The sequence below is a fragment of the Chrysemys picta genome, chromosome 1, assembly GCF_011386835.1.
Source record: "Chrysemys picta bellii isolate R12L10 chromosome 1, ASM1138683v2, whole genome shotgun sequence".
Taxonomy (NCBI): Eukaryota; Metazoa; Chordata; order Testudines; family Emydidae; genus Chrysemys; species Chrysemys picta.
The window spans coordinates 226,209,317-226,231,248 of NC_088791.1; the positions used below are offsets into that span (position 1 = coordinate 226,209,317).

The window sequence follows — 21,932 nt, forward strand, 5'->3', positions numbered from 1 at the left end:
AAAACAGAAAAAAAAAAGATTCTCCCCCTCACACACACTTTTTTGTCAAATTTCCATGGAAATTTTGATTCTTTCGTGAAAAACTGAAATACTTTGTCCCAAAGCCTAAATATTTTGAGTTTTGAACAAAAAACACTTGGACTCAGAAACGCCACCATGGTACCTTATACCCCTATTCTCCTCTGTTGGCTGGGCTTCCTGACTCTGTCTCCCACAGTATATCTGAATGAAGGGAGATTGTCTGTTATGAGGTATTTAGTCCTTTGTGCTGCTGATGTCATCTCTCTAGGCATCAGTTTCCATATCTGTGTTTGTATTTTTAAACAATGGCTTAGTTTAAAGTAGTGTTGTGAAGACTTTCCAGCTAATAGAGGATAGAAACAATTATCCGTTCAAAAAAAGAAAAAGAACTCTAGGAGATGGAAAAAATGAATCCAGTATTCTCCCTTTAACTTATTTTCAGACTTCTATTATGAGGGTGGTTTTGAATATTTTTTTATTTGATAAGTATATTCCTTTTATTTGAACAGTATTTGAAACAAGTGATTCCTTGTTTGTTAAGTTGGATAAGTTTTCATCTAGGATAGTATCTTTATGGCTAGGTTACATAGTTTTGAAAATAGTAGATTGTGAGAGAAATTTTCACAGACTTCTGCAGGCTTTGAACTAGTATGCCAATTTTGGATGGAGTGCAGGGATGATTGTATTTGATAGAAGTCAAAGGAGCATTTTTTTAATGTAAACTCATCGCAGTTGTTTCATTTGTCTCCCTGTATGCTGGAACTGGAAGTGTGATTCCTTTGTGCACTGGAGATGGTTTTATAAAGATGAGCTTCGTGGGTAGAAGTTTACTTGGAATTTTTTTTGTAGAATAAATGTGACTGTACCAGATCTTATAGGGTATTGGTATAGGGGCTGCTGAGTAACAGCTGTGGAGCAGCTTCATTACCTGAGGGTGAGAAGAATTCCTTCCCGCCTACCCCCATGAACTTCCCAAGCACATAACCCCTGTTACTCAGGCTCTGGGCAGTGAGTAATATTTGTTCCTTAATGAATATGTAGAACATGGTATCACAATAATGGGGAAATGCATACATATTCTCCCTCTGTGCTCCAGCAAGGGAACCCACTTTATGCTTCTAGGTCCCCAGCTGTTGCCTCTCTTTGCTGGAAGCCCATGTCTCTCACACTTCTAACCAGGGTATTTCCACACTGAGCAGTTTTCTACATATACTGTTTATCCGACCCTCCATTATCTGGCTCTTCATATTAACTGGACAACCAGCACACAGAGGTGCAGAAGGGGCTGATTTCTCCTGTGGCCACTAGATGGCGCTGCAGCATGGCACTTTCCCATTCTCTATATGGATTTTTGATGATCAGATCTGACCCAAGCCCAGTCCCAATTAGATCAAATAAATGGGGTTCTGCTGTATATCCCGAGCAGAAGACAGACTGCCTAAACTGGCTTATTTTGCCTTTTCTTCAGAGACTGTTAATAATTTAATTACCACAGTTAATCTACCACACAGCTCTTTCTAAGCAAGCACATTTTATACATAAGATAAAAGCAATACAGAGAAAACATATTAAAAACAACAAAAAAGAACCTGCACACAGGCTAATAAGCTTACTGGAGATCACCATAACTCCAAAATGGGCTGTGACAGTCAGACCCTAACCAGAGGTTTTCCTGTGATTTCAAATTCATAACACCCATTGCTCAGAACAAGAACCCCCATTATTTTGTGAGTGGATCCTTTATTCAGTGTGTGGTCTTTGAATAGACTGCAGATAGGTAATCAGCCATACAGTGGGTCCCCTCCCCTCGGCTAAGCTTCGAATGGCTGAGTTCTTTCATAATTGGAGGGGTTATATTCTCTTAGAGACTTCCTGGGATACCCATTTAATTTTAAACATTCACATTGTTTCATAAAGTCCTTTGAAGTTCCTAACATTTCCAAAGGGTTGCATTAGTCACATCTCCTAGAGAAGTTATGTACAACCCCACAATAACAATAAACAATTGTATTTTAATACAATGGGCCCCAAAGGCATTATACTTAATTCAGTAAGGTTTATCCAGGAGATTGCCCACATGGTACTTAAAATATGTATGGCCTAGTTAATTCTTTAAAACAAAATTTTCCCTCCCGTTGAAGTTTGTGGTAATTACCGCTACCCTCTGGGGAAAGAATAGGACCCCAGGGTGTTAAGGTCATTTTGCAGTGTGGACATTTTATTGTTTGACTTTTGCTTTTCAAAGAAAGGCTGATACAATTCGTATAACACAACTCTCTTCTTGCTCCATCATCCTCACCACGCAAATCCCAAAGGCCTGACTTCCTTTGGTGCTTTGGCTTGGGCCAGGAGTTCCTGCTATAAGTCTATTTAAAATAAATAATATCATGGGATCTCCTTGCAGTAGCTTTGAAACTTCTCCTTTTGAACATTGGCAGTCAGCCAATATGAAGTAGTCTGTTTCTTTGGCTTGGTCTACACTAAACCCCCAAATCGAACTAAGGTACGCAACTTCAGCTACGTGAATAACGTAGCTGAAGTCGACGTACCTTAGTTCGAACTTACCGCGGTCCAGACCCGGCAGGCAGGCTCCCCCGTCGACTCCGCGTACTCCTCGCGGCGAGCAGGATTACCGGAGTCGACGGGGAGCACTTCTGAGTTTGATTTATCGCGTCCAGACAAGACGCGATAAATCGAACCCAGAAGTTCGATTGCCTGCCGCCGAACCAGCGCGTAAGTATAGACAAGCCCTTGGAGAATCAAATGAAATACATACCCAAGCAAGAAGCTAGGTGTCTTATAATTAACATCATATAGAAATATGGGTTATCAGCATGTTTACTAAGCAAACAAATGTTCTACCATTTTTCTGAAAGAGAAACAAAAGAGTAGCTTTATTAGCCTCTAGGTCTCCATTCTTCCTTGTAGCGGTGTTTATCTGATGTGCTGTGCAGTTAAGTTTGGAATTTATCCAGTGCTGTGAAGGAAAAGAGACTGTTTCATTTTCTACTAGATGTCAGGCAGCCTTTAAAATATAACCAAAAATGTAAAATGTAATGGGCATTCCGGGCAGGATTTTCAAAAGTGCCTAAGTGACTTGGAGCATAAGTCACTGACTTTTAGTGGGAATTATGTTCCTAAACCACTTAAGCATTTTTGAAAATCCAATCCATTGTCTCTTTCAGCATTCAGTGACTTCCTGATCAAGCATTCTCTTTTGAAGAGCAATGTGGTGTGCTTTAGGAGTATTCTCACTCCCCACCTTCTCAAAGAAGGGGTTTCTTTTACTGCCTGTTTTAGCTGGAGAGTTAAGGAAGCAAAATATAGCTCCTCCTTCCTTTTGGTATAGAGTTTATCTGATTGGTGGCATTTATACAACTCAGTATCAGAATGATGCGTGTTTGATTGGTGTTATGTATTTGGGGGTTACTTCTATGTATGACATTATAGATAGGGTTAAGACGTGCATACTAGACTGCTGTAGAGATATTCTTCTTTTAAAAAAATATAGAGGTGAAAATAGGGTGTCTTTAAATGTAAATTAGGAGGCCCTTCATATTTGTCAACAGACTTCTTTTGGCCTGTGAACACAGAATATTTCTTTGCATGTAAAACAAACAAAGTCAGCTTGAGCTGTTTCTTCCACTGAAAGATGCAAACCCTCAGAGGCAAATCTCAATGTCCCTTGAGATTAGTTCTGTTAATTTATTATTTTGGACACTATAAACATATTTTCATAGTGAGCATCTTAGCAGTAATTTGAATTCTCAGCAGGGTGTGCCACACAGGAAGAATGAGAAGTCCTATAGAACTTTGTGTGGCCAACAGTAGTGATTCTCTAGACTTGTTGCAGTAATTAATGTATAGTATACTCATGCATCATTGGATGGCATAAATTTATGTTAACGCAATATTGTGAGAAAAAAGAGTCTAGAGTAACGTAGATTTGTAAAAATTGTAACCTAAAACAGACTTCTTACCTGTTCCCTATTACGATGAATAATTGATAATTTTAGTGAATTATGCTAAGTGCTAATCAAAAAAAAATAATTTGCAAATCATCACTCAATTAAATTAGCATCAGTAATTTTAATTCTCAGCAATCATATTCATTATTTTTCCCTTAGCTTTCAGAAGCTATAGTTTAACAGGCACGTGAGGTGATTTACTGAATACTTTGCTGTAAGACCTGTATAACTAGCTTCTAATTTTAAAGCAACTATTACTGTAGTATGACTCATTCAGTGGCTGCTAATTATTTTGGTTCAGATTTTAAATTAAAAGGTAAGCATAAGTTTTACAAAGCAAGCTCATTGTTACAGACCCTGTAAACTGATCAACCCAACAATTCAAAATACAAACCACACCCTAAATAGAGTATTTCGATCTCAACTGACTGCTTTTGTGGGACTATTCACTTACATCTCTTCCTGTGGTGTCCCACAACAGGCTTGTGTACACTGGCACTTTACAGCGCTGCAACTTTCTCCCTCAGGGGTGTGAAAAAACACCTCCTTGAGCGCTGCAAGTTTCAGCACTGTAACGTGCCAGTATAGACAGTGCACCAGCTCTGGGAGCTGTGCTGTTACTACTCAAGGCGCGGCAGCACTTTAACATTGCCAGTATAGACAGGCCCTAAAACCTCACCTGTTCTCGAATAGAAGGAAAAGTGGAGCTTTAGCCACCCCACTCAATTGTTTATTTTTTTTTCCTTTGCCTATTCAATATTGGGAAATTGCAGCATTAGTCTCACAAGAGAAATGTCCAGTTAGTGTTGGTGGGGTATCCTGGTGCAGGACTGAATAATGTCACATTAAGGGTTATACTCTATGGGAGTCTTTTTTGAGAATATGTATTTTTACACTTTCAGTTGTCCCCCCTTATTCTCTTGCTACTCTGTAAGCAATTCAAAAGTCAACTACTAAACAGTTGACCCTGTTCGCTCCTCAGCCATCACGTTACTCCTGTCATATGCTTTTACATTAGTGCTCTGTTTCCTTTCACGGTCAAGGATTGGATGAACTGTGGAAAAAATAAGAACTCACCCAGAATCGGAGGTTAGTTGTCTAAGGTTCTAAATGTCCATTTCAAATAAAGGATATAAAAAGCCCACACTCAGACTCCCACTGTTCTTCCCTTTTGTCCTGCTTCGCGAGTTGTGGAACCATCCTTTCCACAATTTTTTCCATGCTTCTGGATGTGTTGCATCCTATCTTTACAATTACAAGTGTCTTGTAATGACAGCTCTTAGTAGTTGTTTGGTAGCTTCTTGGGGGTTTTACTCTGCTTTTTGTTTGTTTTGTTGGATTGCTGAGACAGCAGCTTGAGAAGCTGCTCTGGTTGCAAGGTGTCGGCCAAGAGCCATATCTGGTGGACTGCCTGTCCTCAGTCAGGTGCACTGACATCTGCATTTTCTTTTAATTGGACAAACAGCCTCTACCACATTCTGTACTCAGAAAGGCCCCCCAATTCTGATTGTCTGCTTTTCCTTGTCAAACTGTGTGAATTTGGCTGTTATTTCTGATGTGACACCAGCAGAAGTGTCAATTTTTATGAATGAAATTCTGCTAATTTTCATGCTGGGAAAACATCTTGGTATCTGCATGAAAACTATATAGATGGCTTTTTAACAGACTCCTCTTGGTAAAACAATCTCGCGTTTTTATTATATGCCCTAATAACTAATACAGGCAAGTTGCCTAGTGGGAGACTGCACCATTGCTTACCCCAGGAGTTCAAAAATCACAAGAGTTTAAAAAATAATAAAATATATTTTTTCTGGTCTTTGAGCCTTTGGGTGCACTTCTTCATGTTTTCAGGTATTTGTCCACAACCATGAGCACTAGGAACTTTTTTTTTTAGTGAAAGCTGAAATTTTCATGCAAACTCTTGATTCCAGCAGGAGGAACTTTATTTAAAAATTTGAAAAGATCACAAGATTTGTAAAATTGTGAGAGCTGGCAACAACCGCTTAACACTGATACAGTAGAGAAATGGACTTGCTTCTTAAACTCTCTTGCAGTTGTGAAAATCAGACCATACTTTGCACAGCATACACTTTGTTATTCTCTTAGATTCTTATATTGTGCTGATTGCTGTAGCACATGGACTATCCAGCATTTACAGTCTTTTTCATAATGTCAAAATGATATTCCATCCTCTTTATCCATTTTTGTATTGATGGTATAATCTCAGTTCAAGTTCTACCCCCAAGGTAGTGTCAGAATTGCAAATCAGTCAGACAATTACCCTTTTGCTCTTCTTCCTTCATCAACATGATATATCTCCTGAGGCCAGCCTTCAAAATCTGCATATGAAAAACACTGTTGTTTAATACCTAGAGTCTCCTTTAGAAAGTCATCTGTATTGTTCATAGTATTTGGGAAGAAGTCTAAGGGAAAAGCGATCTCTGTTCATAGATTGTATAAGTTGATTAGTATTCAGTCATGTTAGGGCCAAGTCTAAATGGATTTATAATCAGTCATGTTGTGACCAAGTAGGAGGTTCAAGTGCCAGAATGCCTCTGGGCGCTGTGGCATCTGCTTTTAGGACAGACATGACATAACCACACAGAGGAAAAGAGAGGACAGAAAAGAATGGGGAATGTGTATGTACAGTGTTCTATCTGCAAAACACTTGTGGCTGCTTCAGTGACTTGCTTCCATAATATGGTGATTTGGAAGCCTGCCATGGTGTGTGATTAACTCAACCCTACTCTCTCAGTATTGGAGCTGAATACATACCCTTTTTGGAAGGGCAACGTTTTGACTTTCCTTAACTAAACTCTCCTCTGTCCTCTTCTAGGGTTGCTGCTCTTGGCAGAGTCCTTTGCTGCATGTTCAGTGGTTTTCACACGATTTCATTGCTGTCTGTGCAGTTCACTGGTGGTTTTTTTAAACTCCTGTGTCCTCTAGCACTGTTCTTAGGTTTTGAACATGTAACAGGAAAAACACTGGTGCTGTCTACACTAATACTTCTGCCATTTCTACCCGAGTAGAGTTGCACTGCTGATAAAGAAACAAGAGCTTTCACCCAAAAGGCTGGTGCAGATGCTAGAAGGGGAATTTTCAGAGAAAATGTTATGAGTGAAATGAGAAGTTATTACTTAGCAATGCCTGGAGCTTTCCAAGTGTGTTGTCTCCATAGAACCACACTCATTTTTCTTTGTTCTCCATCTATCCGGATTAGATTTTGGACAGGCACAACAATCCTGAGGGGTTTTGGAGCACACACGCACACCTGGATCATTGTTGTTTGGCATGGCTGATAAGGGGAGCTCACCTAAATAGTTTCAATGTCTCTGGTATTCACAAGAAGTGGTGCACAATTCCAAGAATGTGGTACTGCAAAGGCTGTATATTGGGCAAACTCCAGGTTCTGGCACAGAAATTTAGTTTTACTACTTCCATTGTTTATAGTAGAAAAATGGGTCCAGAAGCAGATGTGCCAAAATACTACAGGAAAGCCTGTTTTGCAGAATTTCTATCTAGGAAATATCAGATCGTATATGGGTCATAGGCAGCAGTCAATGTAGTGATCTTGTACTAAATCCTAATGTCCATTTGACCATATTAAAGATCCATCCCAAAATCTGATATACTTTCCAGTGCTCAAGAGAGGCCTAGCACTGGAATAGCAGAGGTGATGTGTTCTTTTACTGTGTCTGTTGCCTCATCTGTAAAATAGTGATAATCATACACAACTTTGTAAAGCATGTTACCAATCCTCTGATGATGTCCGTTTCTGCTGCTTATCCATTTCCCCACCACACCAGCTCCTCAGTAAATGCCAAGTCAAAATCAAATTTGGCTTAGTGTTCAAAGCCTTCCCTTGAATTAGTTCAAGCTACTCTCCATGATTGTGATTGATGATCTCAGCTGTATTCCTCTGTAACAAATGAACTGTCAGCTTCATAATTCTGTTCCTCATAAATTTCACTATCTTTATAGAAGGTCCTACACTGTAGAACCCTGTGCTAAAAGAGATCATCCTAAGAACATCAGAATAACTGTACTGGGTCAGACCAATAGTCCATCTTGAATACTATCCTGTTTTCTGACAGTGGCTGGTGCCAGATGCTTCAGAGGGAGTAAAACAGAACAGGGCAATGTATTGAGTCATCCATCCCCTCCTGTCTAGTATCAGTTGTCAGAGGTTTAAGGACACCTAGAGCATGGGATTGTGTACCTGACCATCTTCGCTAATAGCTATTGATGGACATATCCTCCATGAACGTATCTGTTTTTTTTGTTGTTGTTGTTGTTTTTGGAACCCAGTTATGCTTTTCTTCTTCCCAACATCCCCTGAGAATGAGTTCCACAGGTTGACTGTACATTTTGTGAAGAAGTACTTCCTTATGTTTGTTCTAAACCTGCTGCCTATTCATTTCATTGGGTTACCCCTGGTTCTTGTTTTATGTAAAGGGGTAAATAATACTTCATTATTCACACCATTCATGATTTTACAGACCTCTATCATAACACCACTCAGTTGTCTCTTTTCTGAGCTGTACAGTCCCTGTCCTTTTAATCTCTCCTCAATGGCAGCTGTTCTATACCCCTAATTGTTGTTGCTGTTGTCAGTACTTTTCCGTGTGCGTGCATATATATATATGCGCACACACACACACACATATATATATTTGAGATGGGGCAACCAGAACTGCATGCAGTATTCAAGGATTCAAGGTATGCTCATATCATCGATTTATATAGTGGTTTTATGATATTTTCTGTATTATCTATCCATTTTGTAATGGTTCCTAACATTTTGTTTGCTTTTTACATTACTTTGTATTTATGAACAGTGAATTACATCTGCTAATTTGTTGCCCAGTCTCCCAAATTTGTGAGATCTTTTTGTGACTCTTTGCAGTCAGATTTAGACTTACCTATTATGAGTAATTTTGTGTTATCTGCAAATTTTGCCACCTCACTGTTCACCCATTTTTCCAGATCATTTATGAATATGTTGAACAGCACAGGTCCTAGTACAGATCCTTGGGAGACACCATTACTTACCTCTCTCTGTTTTAAAAACTGATAATTTATTCCTACCCTTTGTTTCCTATCTTTTAACCAGTTACTGATCCATGAGAGGACCCTCTCTCTTATCTCATGACTGCTTACTTTGCTTAAGAACCTTTGGTGAGGGAGCTTATAAAAAAATTTCTGAAAGTCCAAGTACACTATATCCACTGGCTCACCGTTGTCCACATGTCTGTTTATCCCATGAAAGAATTCTAATAGATTGGTAAAGCATGAATTCACTTTACAAAAGCTGTATTGACTCTTCCCCAACATATTGTGTTCATCTATGTCTCTGATAATTCTGTTCTTTACTGTAGTTTCAACCAGTTTGCCTGGTACATAAGTTAGTCTTACAGGCCTGTAATTGCCAAGATTATCTCTGGAGCCTTTTTTAAAAATCGACATCACATTAGCTATCTGCCAGTCATCTGGTTCAGAGGCTGATTTAAGCAATAGGTTACATACCACAGTTAGGGTACGTCTATACTTACCCGCTGGTTCGGTGGCAAGCAATCAATCTTCTGGGATCGATTTATCACGTCTTGTCTAGGCGCGATAAATCGATCCCGGACGTGCTCGCCGTCGACGCCGGTAATCCTGCTCCGCGAGAGGAGTAGGCGGAGTCAATGGGGGAGCCTGCCTGCCACGTGTGGATCCGCGGTAAGTACCTTTAAGTTCGAACTAAGATACTTAGACTTCAGCTACGTTATTCATGGGGCTTGGCACGGGGGTTGTGAGTTGTGGGGGTAGGCTTGGCGGGAGGGTCTGGATCTGAGGGGGTCTGGATGAATGGGGGTTGGGCAGATGGGGGAGCAGTTCCCTGTACAGGGATCCCTCCCCCTGCAGCTGAGGAGTGATGAGTGCAGGAAGCAGTAGGGGGGGACTTTGCAGAGCTTCCTGCAGCCGGGGGAGAAATCTGATGGGTGGGTCTGACCTGGCCCTGGATGCCGTGCAGGGGAAGAGGAAGTCCTGTTCTCTCCAGCCCAGCCGGGACTAGCAGCTGAGCCCAGCACAGGGAAGGAGCCATCAGCCGGGTCTTCCCCAGTCCCACCTCCTGCCCCACAGTGATTTACCTCTCTGGCAGCTGCCCTGGGCCACCGAAACATATTGCTGGGAAGGGACGCATGACCACTCTTGTGTCTTCTCTTTCTCTTTGCTTTCCCCCCTCCCAGCAGCGGTCCCTGCGCCCCACAGCAGTGACCTGTTTAATATTTAGTCAGGGGTATGTATAGTAAAAATCATGGACAGGTTCACAGGCCGTGTATTGCCTGTGACCTGTGACCTGTCCATGACTTTTACTAAAAATACCCATGATTAAATCATAGCCTTATCTATGGCTGAAGGAAGCTGGCGTGCCTATTAACCTTATCTTCTTGATAAACTGTAGATTAAGTTAAAATGTGTTGTAATAAATTAATAAAACAAGCTTTATTCATTAATAAGTTACATTTTGCCATCTTCAAGTATCTTCCTGGCTCACAGGCAGTTGATAAAGAGGAGATGCTTAAATGCTACAGTGATGGGCACAATACACAACCCTAACCTGGCTAGGTCTGTTCTTTTAATTCAGATTCTCTTTGGTGATTTCAACAGATTATAAACAATCATGTTTTACAGTGTACTGTGATACAAGTCATCTCCAGGCTTTCCGGGCATGCTTCAGCATATTTTTCTGCTGGATCACAAATAGAGCAATCCAACACCTCTACTCTATAATTCTTGTCACGTTATCTGTATTTATTGTGACTGGCTTTTACACAATGTAAGCAACAACAATGGTGTAGCTTTTCCTTTTTCTACACAAGAAGGATCACTATAAAAATGACTATGGAATGCCTTTGTGGCTAGGAAATAAAATCACTCATCCCCAGTGAAATGAAGTTGGTGGGCAATACATCATGTTGACTATGTCTATGTAAACAATATGAGATGGGATAAAATTTAGAAGGACACAATTAACACGGGGGGGATTTTAACAAAGGTATAAAGGGGAGCTAGGCACACAACTCCTCTTGCCTTTCAATGGGAGTTAAGCTCCCCCTTCATGCCTTTGACAATCACACCTTCATTTTTATATAGTATATTTTACTTCCCCTCTGGCTGTAGTATGTTCAGTACTTTTTTTCTGAGATACTCCCATGTCAGCATGGATAACAAAGCTAAGAGTACTGTTACTCTTGGATAGCTAGCTGATGTTGCTGAGTTCCGAGGGGAAGTTCACATATGGTTTTTGTATTTAAAAAAAACATGGAACTAATTGTGTGTGTTTGTGACACCACAGACACACACACACATACACACTCACGGTTGGCTCTATTGGTTTTTTAACACAAAAATATACACCTTATAGGCATTGAGAGTTTTATTTTATTTATTTTTAATTAGATGTTGTCCCAAATTCTGACTGAAGATTAAGTCAGAGTTATTTCAGTTACTTTATTAATTGTGCTATAGTCCTACAGGTTTGCCCAGAGGAGTAAAATTTCCACAACTGGGTAAGACCCTTCCAAATTGCAGCTATGGGCACAGGAGGACTGCAAGGGTTCTTCATTCTTTAATAATGAAAATATCAGATTGAAAACCTTTTTGTTTCTTAAGAATTCATAAATTCATAATTTTACCTGAAGTCATGATATAAGAAACTAGGGATTTTTAGAATTTCCATTTCAGCCATTTGTCCAATGCCCAGGTTTTATAAATTCAAGTGGAGTGTAAGAAGTGACAAATCTCTTTGGAACAAAGATCATAATCTTCATAAGCAAATTCTTATTGTCAAATAATTTAATGACAAAAGGAAGAGAAGGAGGCAATTTGGGACCCTAATTCAGCAAGGTGCTTAAGCCTAACTGTTTAAGTATGAGAGTTGTTTCATTGAAATCAGTGACTACTTAGGTGCTTTAAATAAACACACACCTTGCTGAACTGGTGTCTGAAGGTAGGGACCATCTTATTTATAACTTGTTTGTTTTGTTCCTAGCACATCAGGGGCCCTGATTCTTGTCTGGGGTCTTAGGTACTATCATATTGAAATAGTAATTGTATGCAATTCTTATCAGGTATTTTGTAAAGTGTGTGTGCAGAGTTTTCTATGAAATGCTGTTCAGTCTGTAAACAGTAGCAATTCAGATCTGTCTATTTTTAAGTCAGCAATCTGGATGCTATTAACTATTTCTGTTGAATGAAAAACAGCAGTTTACAGCTGTGATATGTTAAAAAAAAGGGGGGGGGGTTAACTTGGGGATCTTTACCTCTAATGTTGAATATTCACCTATAGATAGTTTAAAACTTATTTATTTTGAACCTGTGTAGGAGAGTTTTAATCTTCTGTAATTTTGTTCTTTGATTCCCTGATTAGATTTCCATAGATTGCTGAGCTGGATGGGAATTAATTTTCAATTTTATCAAGGTTTAGGTTTCTTTTTTTTTCTAGTTGATCTCAATTTTATTTTATTTTTTAAATTCTCAACATATCAGAAACGAAGGAAAAACAGAGCTGTGACATCTTAAGCATTATCTTGTCAATTCATCTTCACCTCAACTTGCTGAGAGCACCAGCTGGTAGTGCCAAGTGAACAGTTTTTCTCCTTTCTCAAGCTAACAATCTGGGGACACCTTTCAGTGCCAACTCACTTGAATTTGTGCTGATCTGGAGCAGTATTGTGATATAATCTGTCTGCTTTGGGGTCCACCCATGATGAAATTAGTAGGTTGCTTCTTACATGTACTGTGTAGTAGCCCAGGCGAGATAGAGACAGTGAAATTGCAGGTCAATATAGTTCTTTATCGTGGCCCACAGCACTTTCCTATAACATAGAAGTGTTGCTTTTGACGAGTAAGAATACCTGATACTTGGTGTACTATGTGGGACTCAGCAGTCTGGCTCACTTCTGTATTAAATATAAGGACAGCTGTGATGAGTTCCATTTAGGTATACCCTTGTGGCACCTAACAAATTGCCAGTGTGACCGTCCAAGTAGGCAAAGTTTGGGTGTTTTTGACATAAGAGCTCGGTACTGATTCTGGCCTTGCCTATTACAAATGCCTTTTCTTTCTCTTTCTCTTTTTTGCAGATACTGAGCATCTTTATACTGTGGTTTTTCAAGAAATCTGTGAACGCTTTGGAAAGGCGTATACCTGGGACTTGAAATCATTAGTCATGGGTAAAAAAGCATTGGAGGGAGCACAGATTATTCGAGATGTACTTGAACTTCCGATGACCAAAGAGGAGCTACTGCATGAAAGTAAAATGAAGCAGGAAAAAATATTTCCTAATGCTGCATTGATGCCAGGTGTTTCTCTTCAATATTTAAATAACTGCATATGAAATTATTTAAACACTGTGACTATTGTATAGTTCTAAAACCTCCTTTCACAAAGCACCTTCTCTCACAGACCTGATTTCTTCACTCTTGGCTTGACAGGTTTTGCTGAAAATTGCCTGTTTACTTGGTAGAAAGATACTGAGGATGCTGAGAGCTTTTTCATATACACTTATGGAACAGATGCTCTTAATACATGTTTTAAAGAACAGGAAAACACATGGACAGGATAAATATGCATGAAGTTTATAAGTTTTATGATCTAGTCTTCGCTTTATAATATTTGAGAGCATCTGTGAAATTCAACAAGTTTGTTTTAAGGTGTGTATGTGTATACACTCTAGTGCAGGGGTAGGCAACCTATGGCACACGTGCCAAAGGCAGCAAGTGAGCTGATTTTCAATGGCAGTCACACTGCCCGGGTCCTGGCCACCAGTCTGGGAGGGGCTCTGCATTTTGATTTAATTTTGAATGAAGCTTCTTCAACATTTTAAAAACCTTATTTACTTTACATACAACAATAGTTTAATTATCGGTATATACTATAGACATAGAAAGAGACCTTCTAAAAATGTTAAAATGTATTACTGGCACGCGAAACCTTAAATTAAAATGAATAAATGAAGACTCGGCACACCACTTCTGAAAGGTTGCCGACCCTTGCTAGTGTATTTGTGTAAAATAAACAATATGCATGCCTTTACACACGTAGACAGATTTATGTGTCTGTCCATGTATACATGTTGCATATTCTGAGTGCTTGAACTTGTCATCTTAGTTCCATTCATAACATTTTCTTTCATTTAAGTTTGTAGTATGTAATGGGAGAGGGGAAAAATTAAGTAACAAGTTCAGGCATGCAAAAGAAGAAAATCCTAAACTAAGTTTGTTACCAACATAAAATTTAAAGTTAATATTTCTGGAGCAAACAGCAATATTTTATGTCAAAATATAATGAGAGAGGGCAGAATAGCAAATTCCAGGTACGTGTAAAGTAGCCTAATTAATGTAACTGTAATGAACATAACTTTTGGAACTTTCTGCATTTTGAATGTTTGACCTTTCAGCCTTTATGATGCACTACCAGTAGTCTAGATTTTTTTTTTGAGGGGTGGCTGTATTTATATCTAATTTCCTAATATCTTAAAAGGGCTTGGGGTAAAAGGAATGTATGTGGGGGTAGGGATGGGGAGGGGAGCAAGTTTAAAAAAACAGAAACAGAAAATCTGGATATACAGATATATATAACACTGGATATACAGTGTTAGCTGTATATTCAGTTAACACTCAGCTGGTCCACAACCCTCACTGTCGCTGCTCAGAGACGCATTGCAGACAGGCTGGGGAGCACACCTGGGCAGTATCAGAACTCAAGACATGTGCTCACAACCAGAACTATCGCTGCATATCAATGTCAGGGAGCTGAGAGCAATTTGCCTGGCTTGCTAGACATTCCAGGCTCATCTTCAGGGCAAATGTGTCTCAGTACTGATGGACAACACCACAGTGATGTTCTACAAACAGGGTGGTGCTCGTTCCTCTCTCCTGTGCCAGGAAGCTCGCCTACTGTGGGACTGTGCATCATACACTGCATCCAGCAACAGACCTCCTATCTGCCGGGAGCTCAGAACGAACTAGCGGACCACCTCAGTCTCTCGTTCAACACTCACGAGTGATATCTCAGAGCGGTCATTGCCCTTTCGATCTTCCAGAGGTGGGGCTATCCCCACCTGAACCTGTTTGCGACATGGAGCAACAGAAAGTGTCAGCTATTCTGCTCCTTTCAGAACCTCAGCCACGGTTCCATATCGGATGGCTTTCACCTACCATGGACGAGTCATCAGCTATATGCGTTCCCGCCCTTCCCCCTCATACACAAGGTCCTCCTCAAGATCCGGCAGGACAGGGCTTCAGTGATCCTCATAGCACCAGCATGGCCTCGACAGCACTGGTTCACCACACTGCTGAACCTTTCAGTGGACAGGCCAGTGGCCCGTCCTATGCTCCCGGACCTCATCGCACAGGATCATGGCCAACTACAACACCCCAACCTGGAGTCCCTCCACCTCATGGCATGGAAACTCTATGGCTGAACCATCTTGAACTGCAGTGCTCGGACTCTGTTAGGGAAGTTCTGTTGAGAGGCAGGAAGCCCTCCACTTGCACAGCGTACCTGATGAAGTGGAAGCGTTTCTCCATTTGGTCCATACAGAAAATACCTCCCCGCAGCAAGCCTCTATTCCCTTGGTGCTAGACTACCTCTTGTACCTGAAGCAACGGGGTAGGCAATATCATCTATTAAGGTACACCTGGTGGCCATTTTGGCCTTCCACCCAGGTGTGGAGGGCAGGCCAGTCTTTAGCAATCCCATGCTGGGCTGTTTTCTTAAGGGCTTGGATAGGCTTTACCCCCAGGTGAGGCAACCCATTCCTCAATCTTCACATGTTCTTTTACGGATTCATGGTTCTCCCTTTCGAGCCCCTCGCGTCCTGCCCCTTATCCTACCATTCCTGGAAGGTGGCTTTTCTGGTGGCCATAACCTCAGCCAGAAGGGTCTCCAAGCTCAGAGCACTGTCTTCCGAGCCCCTTTACACGGTCTTTTACAAGGACAAGGTGCAGCTACACCCTCACCCAGGTAGTATCACAATTTCACATTAACCAAGATATATTTCTACCGGTATTCTTTCCTAAACCTCAAGCCAGCAACAAAGAGCGGGCACTCCATTCCCTGGATGACAGGCGTGCCCTAGCCTTCTACATTGAACGCACAAAGCTGTTTCGTAAGTCACCACAGCTTTTTATTGCAATCACCGAAAGGATGAAAGGGCTTTCCATCTCATCCCAGCACATCTCGTCGTGGATCATGTCCTGCATCAGAATGTGCTATGACCTGGCTAGGATCCAAGCCCTGGCATTGACGGCGCACTCCACAAGAGCGCAGGCCTCTTCTGCTATGTTCCTCGCACAGGTCCCCATTCAGGACATATGCAAGGCAGCAACGTGGTCTTCCATCCACACCTTCACGTCACACTATACCATCACTCAACAGGCAAGGGACAATGCGGCCTTCAGCAGGGCAGTACTGCAATCAGCAACTCGGTGAACTCTGACCCCTCCTCCGTCGAAACTGCTTGGGAGTCACCTATTGGAATGGACATGAGCAATCACTCGAAGAAGAAAAGATGGTTACCTACCTTTTCTAACTGTTGTTCTTTGAGATGTGTTGCTAATGTCCATTCCAAATCCCTTCTGCCTCCCCTCTGTCGAAATATTCCATCAAAAAGAACTGAATAGGCGGCGGGTCAGCAGGGACCTATATACACTGCCACAAAGGCACCACTCCAGGGGGCTCCACAGCCGACCCAACGGGTACTACTAGGGTAAAAACTTCTGACAATCGTGCACGTGGTGCACACGCACACACACCTATTAGAATGGACATGAGCAACACATCTCAAAGAACAACAGTTACGAAAAGTAGGTAACCGTCTTTTCTCATAGCAAATTTCAAAGTTCGAGAACATAGAATAACATAAAAGTCAATTAAGCAAATAAATAAATGATAATATTTTTAAAAAGCTTTCTTACCCCCCTTCTCTCCCCAAACAGGCTTCACATTTGTATCTTCTCCTTTATTTTGTGGCTGTTTTTTTTAAACTTGGATTCATCAAATTGCTGTTGGCTTTCTTTTCCTTCTTGAAGGGAAGGATAGCTTTGACCTCCTGGGTCTTGTTAATTGGAGATGGATCAAAACTGTGGCTTATCGGTTGTTTTGTACAAGTAATAAGAAGATCAGTAGTATTCTGGATTGTGTAATAAGTGAGTTCTTTAAAAGGGGAACCATTTGCCAAATAAATGTAGAGGAATCTGAAATATCTCTACATCCCTTACATCTCTTAAAAAATGTAAATCTCATTTGCATTTAGACATTTTGGGGTCAGAGCTGAAGGCTGAACTAATTAAATGAAATCATTTGTCTTTCATTCTTGTCAAACTTTTATGAAGGCAGAAAGAAAATGTCTGATTTAGCATGTGGATGAGGATCTGTGTTTCAAAAAATGATGCTAGAGGACTTGTGAAAATGGTGTGCACAGATTTGAATATCAAGCTAATAGGCAGCTTTTCAATATGTGAGAAACATATGGGAGAATTATCAATTTTGCTTTCCTACTCTGTGAGGTGTCTAGGAGCAGCCCCTTTCAGTAGCAGCCCCGCCACAAGGAGGCTCTGAAGGATGGTATTATAAGTGAAGGAGTAAAATATGGAGGAGATTCTCAGTTGCCCCATCAGGGATATGGAGGTCTACCTCAGAAAAAAATATATTCCTTGGAAAGAATACAAAAATCTACAAAAAATAGCATGAAGCTGAAAGGCAAGATACATAGTAGAGTGTAAGACAGTTCTTCTGTGCTATATTTTAAAGGTAATTATAAAAGTAAAGTATATTTAATAGACTACAAATAAACATTTCAGAAGTCACTTAGACACTTAGGAGTCTAATCCATGGGAATTAAGGTCCTAAATCCCATTTGCTGTTGAAAATGTTAATCCATTGGTCTGCTTTCAGATTCTGTCTCAAATTAGTTTCTGCTGACCTTCACAACTGGGTTGAATTACAGTTACTGCCATGAAGGGAGTCAACAAGCTCATTGCTGTTTTGATGCCAACCAAGCAGCAAAGGTAGCTGTGAGCTTCTTGACTCCCATCAGCAAATAAAATATTTATTCTTTAAAATTACTGATTTTATTGTGTGTGTGCTCCCATTTCTATTTTTCTTAAGTCTTCTGTATCTCAGCCATGTTTCTGCTCTCTTCTCCGAGCAGCAGTGAGTTCCCTGGGAACTGCTAAGTGGGTTGTAAACAAAATGGCATATCTGAAGAAAGAAAATTCACTTTACCCATTCTCGAAATGCCATGGCTACAAGTGGACAAAATGGTCAAATTGTTGCTAACAAAATGTATTTTTGTTGAAAAATTGCTTCTTTGAAAAATATTTTTTTTGCTAACATTTTTTTTTAAATAATCCATTTGTATGTAACTCCAAACAATAGCATCAACAAAAATTGGTTATATTCTTACTACCACCTTTCTTCATTTGCATACTTATGGTACTTTAAAAAAAATCCATTCTTGACTTAAAATTTTCCATTCATTACTGTTTTAAAAAACTACCTTGTTTCTAGTCTGAATTTGTCCTGCTTCGACTTCCAACCATTGGAACTTATATCTTTGGATGTTATATCTTTAGTAGTTTAAGAGCCTTCTATTATTAAATTTCTGTTCCTCTGTTATGCTAAACAGAATTAGTTTCTTGAATCTTTCACTTTAAAGCATATTTGCCAATCTTTTAATCATAGTGGCTATTCTCTGAAACCTCTCAAATTTTTCAAAATCTTTTATGAATTGTGGATACCAGAATTGAGTACAGTATTCCGGTTGTAATCGCAGGACTGCCAAATACAGAAGTAATATAACTTTTTTAATTCTACTCGTGAGTTCTCTGTTTATATAGCCAATTATTTCATTAGTCCTGTGGCCACAACATTGTACTGGGAGCTCACATTCAGCTGATTATACGCCATGACCCCCAAATCTTTTTGAGAGTCACTCCTTCCCAGGATATAGTCCTTCATCCTGTCTGTTTGGCCTAAATTCTTTGTTTTAGCTGTAGTAAAACTGTGTTTGCTTTTGCCCAGTTTATAAAATAATCTGGATCACTCTGTGTCAGTAACCTGTCCTCTTCATTATTTACCATGTGCTCAAACTTTATCAGTGAGGATTTCTTTGTTTTTTTGCAGGTCTAATTGATGAAAATATTAAATTGCATAGTGCTGAGAACCGATCTCTGTGGGACCCCACTAAAATGTACCCTTTCATGATGACTCCCTTTTTACAATTACATTTTGAGGCATGTCCGTTAGCTAATTTTTAATCCATATAATATATTCCATGTTAATTTTGTCTCGTAATAATTTCTTAATCAAAATTCAAAATGTTGTGCAGTGGCAAGTCAGATGTCTTACAGAAGTCTAAGTATGTTACATTAACACAATTGCCTTTAGCAATCAAACTTGTAATTTCATCAAAAAAGATATCAAGTTAGTTTGACAAGATCTATTTTCCATAAACCCGTGTTGATTGGCATTAATTATATTGCCTTCCTTGAGTCTTTATTAATCAAGTCCCATATCAGCTGCACCATTACTTTTGCTTGAGATCAATATCAAATTAAAGCTTTTCAGGATTTCATCAACTTTTTAATAAAAGTAAAGCCAAAATTACCTCTTGGAGCTCTGGCAACTGGAACAGTCAAAAACGTTGTTGACCAATCATAGTGAGATCAAATTGTAAACACACAGCCATAGAATCTCTTTAAAAAAAATTAGGAGAGTCAGAAGAAAAACTAAAACATTGTTATATTTATATAATTAAATAAAAAAAAGATCAGTTAAACAAAATGTATAGCCAATTTAACATACTGCCAAGATCCCTTTTCCACCCTCTTTTAGATTGGTAGAAACACGAACTTGCAACAGTGCTCTCTTGACTGTACAAAGTCATTCTTCTGATCAAATATTCATTACATTACTCCCAAACACCTAAAGTTGGGTATAATTTATTTCTTACATAATTTATATTTTCTGTGTGAGGGAACACATTGTCACTATAAATTGTACTTAACTTCATGGGGTCCATGAGTGAGTGCAAGAAACATTGCCCTTTACGTACATGTTATCACATAATGTGGCATATTGTGCAGGATGGAACTTGTTATTTTAGCAGATTATTAAACCTCAAATTGTCTCCCACTAATCTAGGCTCAGTTTAGGCCTAGGAAATGTCAGATTGACAGAGTTCTCAGGAAGTACCAATGACACATTCTTCTTTTTATATTTCTGACTGGTTACAAGTGTAACATTGCATTGCAAGTATGTAAATTAATTTATGGGATGAGTGGAGTAGTTTTTGAAGGGGTGTTGGGGAAGAATACTACTTGGAACATGGACCCAACTGCAATCTGAAAAGAATCTTTGCTATTGTTTAAAGTGCAGAAAAGTGAGAAAAATACATTAGTTACTAGCAGCTAGTTATTTCCTTGGCTTGGAAATAGATTAGTAATTTCCAGCTCTACTTGTTTTTTTTTTTTTTTTTTTTGAATATTTGAGCATAGGAATTGTCATAGAAATGTAGGACTGAAAGAGACCTCAATAGGTCACTTAGTCCATCCCCTGCATTTAGGCAGGATTCAGTATTAGACCATCCCTCACAGCCATCCCTGACAGGTGTTTTTCTAACCTGTTCTTAAAATCTTTCAGTGATGGAGATTCCTTATCCTCCCTAGCTAATTTGTTACAATGCTTAACTACCCTTACAGTTACAAAGTTTTTCCTAATATCTAACATAAATCTCTCCTGCTTCAGTTTAAGCCCATTACTTCTTGCCCTGTCCTCAGTGGTTAAGAAGAACAATTTATCACCCTCTTCTTTATAACAACCTTTTACCCACTGGAAGACTGTTGTCCCTCCTCGGTCTTCTCTTTTCCAGACTAAACCCAGTTTTTCCAATCTTTCTTTGTAAGTCATGTTTTCTAGACCTTTAATCATTTTTGTTGCTCTCCTCTGGACTTTCTCCAAGTCATCCACATCTTTTCTGAAGTATGGTACCCAGAACTGGAAACAGTACACCAAGTTGAGGCCTTATCAGTGCTGAGTAGAGTGGAAGAATTACTTCTTTGTATAATGGTCGCTATGTGTGTTCCACATATGGGATATGCATGCAGAAACTTGTCTGAATGTTTTATTTTCTCTCCTTGATTTGTTCTTTTTTTTTAAATCAAACAAAAAAGCAAACCCTTCTTTAAAACAAACAAAAATAGGTAATTTTAAATTGATTTTATATATACTTTGAGATGTTTATGGAATGAGATGTTTATGGATGTAATTTAGTAAAGAATATTCTATTTTACACCTTACCTATTACATCTTTGCTTCTCCTTCCCCCTGCAATCCCTTCTGATTTTTAAAGCGATCAGAATAGTTATATAACAATCACATGACAAAACAAGACAATCCTCACATGTGCTATTTTTCTCATATTGATGCAATTGGGAAATATGTTATGATAGCCTGGTATTTACAACTAATAACAGTAGCTATCACTAGAGTTAAGGTAGCTTCAGTTTCCATTATAACTCAGTGTTTATACATGCTAAGTTTCCAAAATATTCAACTTTTGGACTCATATATGGTTTTTGCTAAATATATATATTTATATAATTTGCATACCATGTACCTGAAACAGGATTTTTTTTGTAAGCAGTGCCTTTGGCTTACACCCCCACCATAGCTCTCCTTGTGCTCTGAACCACGGGCATAAAAGGTGGTGCAGGCACACACCTCTCCAGTTCCTTCTTACCCCCTCAGGATATGAGTTGAAATCATTGATGTCATCAGCTCCCTTTTTACTGCATCATTGCGGTAAGGTATTATATAGAGGTCGTTTTAGTAGTCTTTGTAGTATACTCTACAAAGTATAGTTAGTTTTCCCCCCCCCATTTCTTCCCA

General features: G+C 39.5%; 1 protein-coding gene across 1 annotated transcript in view; it reads left to right on the forward strand.

Annotated features, from left to right (window-relative positions):
- The window catches only part of PUDP (pseudouridine 5'-phosphatase), a 148,713-nt gene that overhangs the window by 44,928 nt on the left and 81,853 nt on the right, over positions 1 to 21,932 (forward strand). The window contains exon 2 of the mRNA XM_005283333.5: positions 13,121 to 13,339. Coding sequence (XP_005283390.1) covers positions 13,121 to 13,339 — 219 coding nt within the window. The remainder of the gene's footprint in view (positions 1 to 13,120; positions 13,340 to 21,932) is intronic.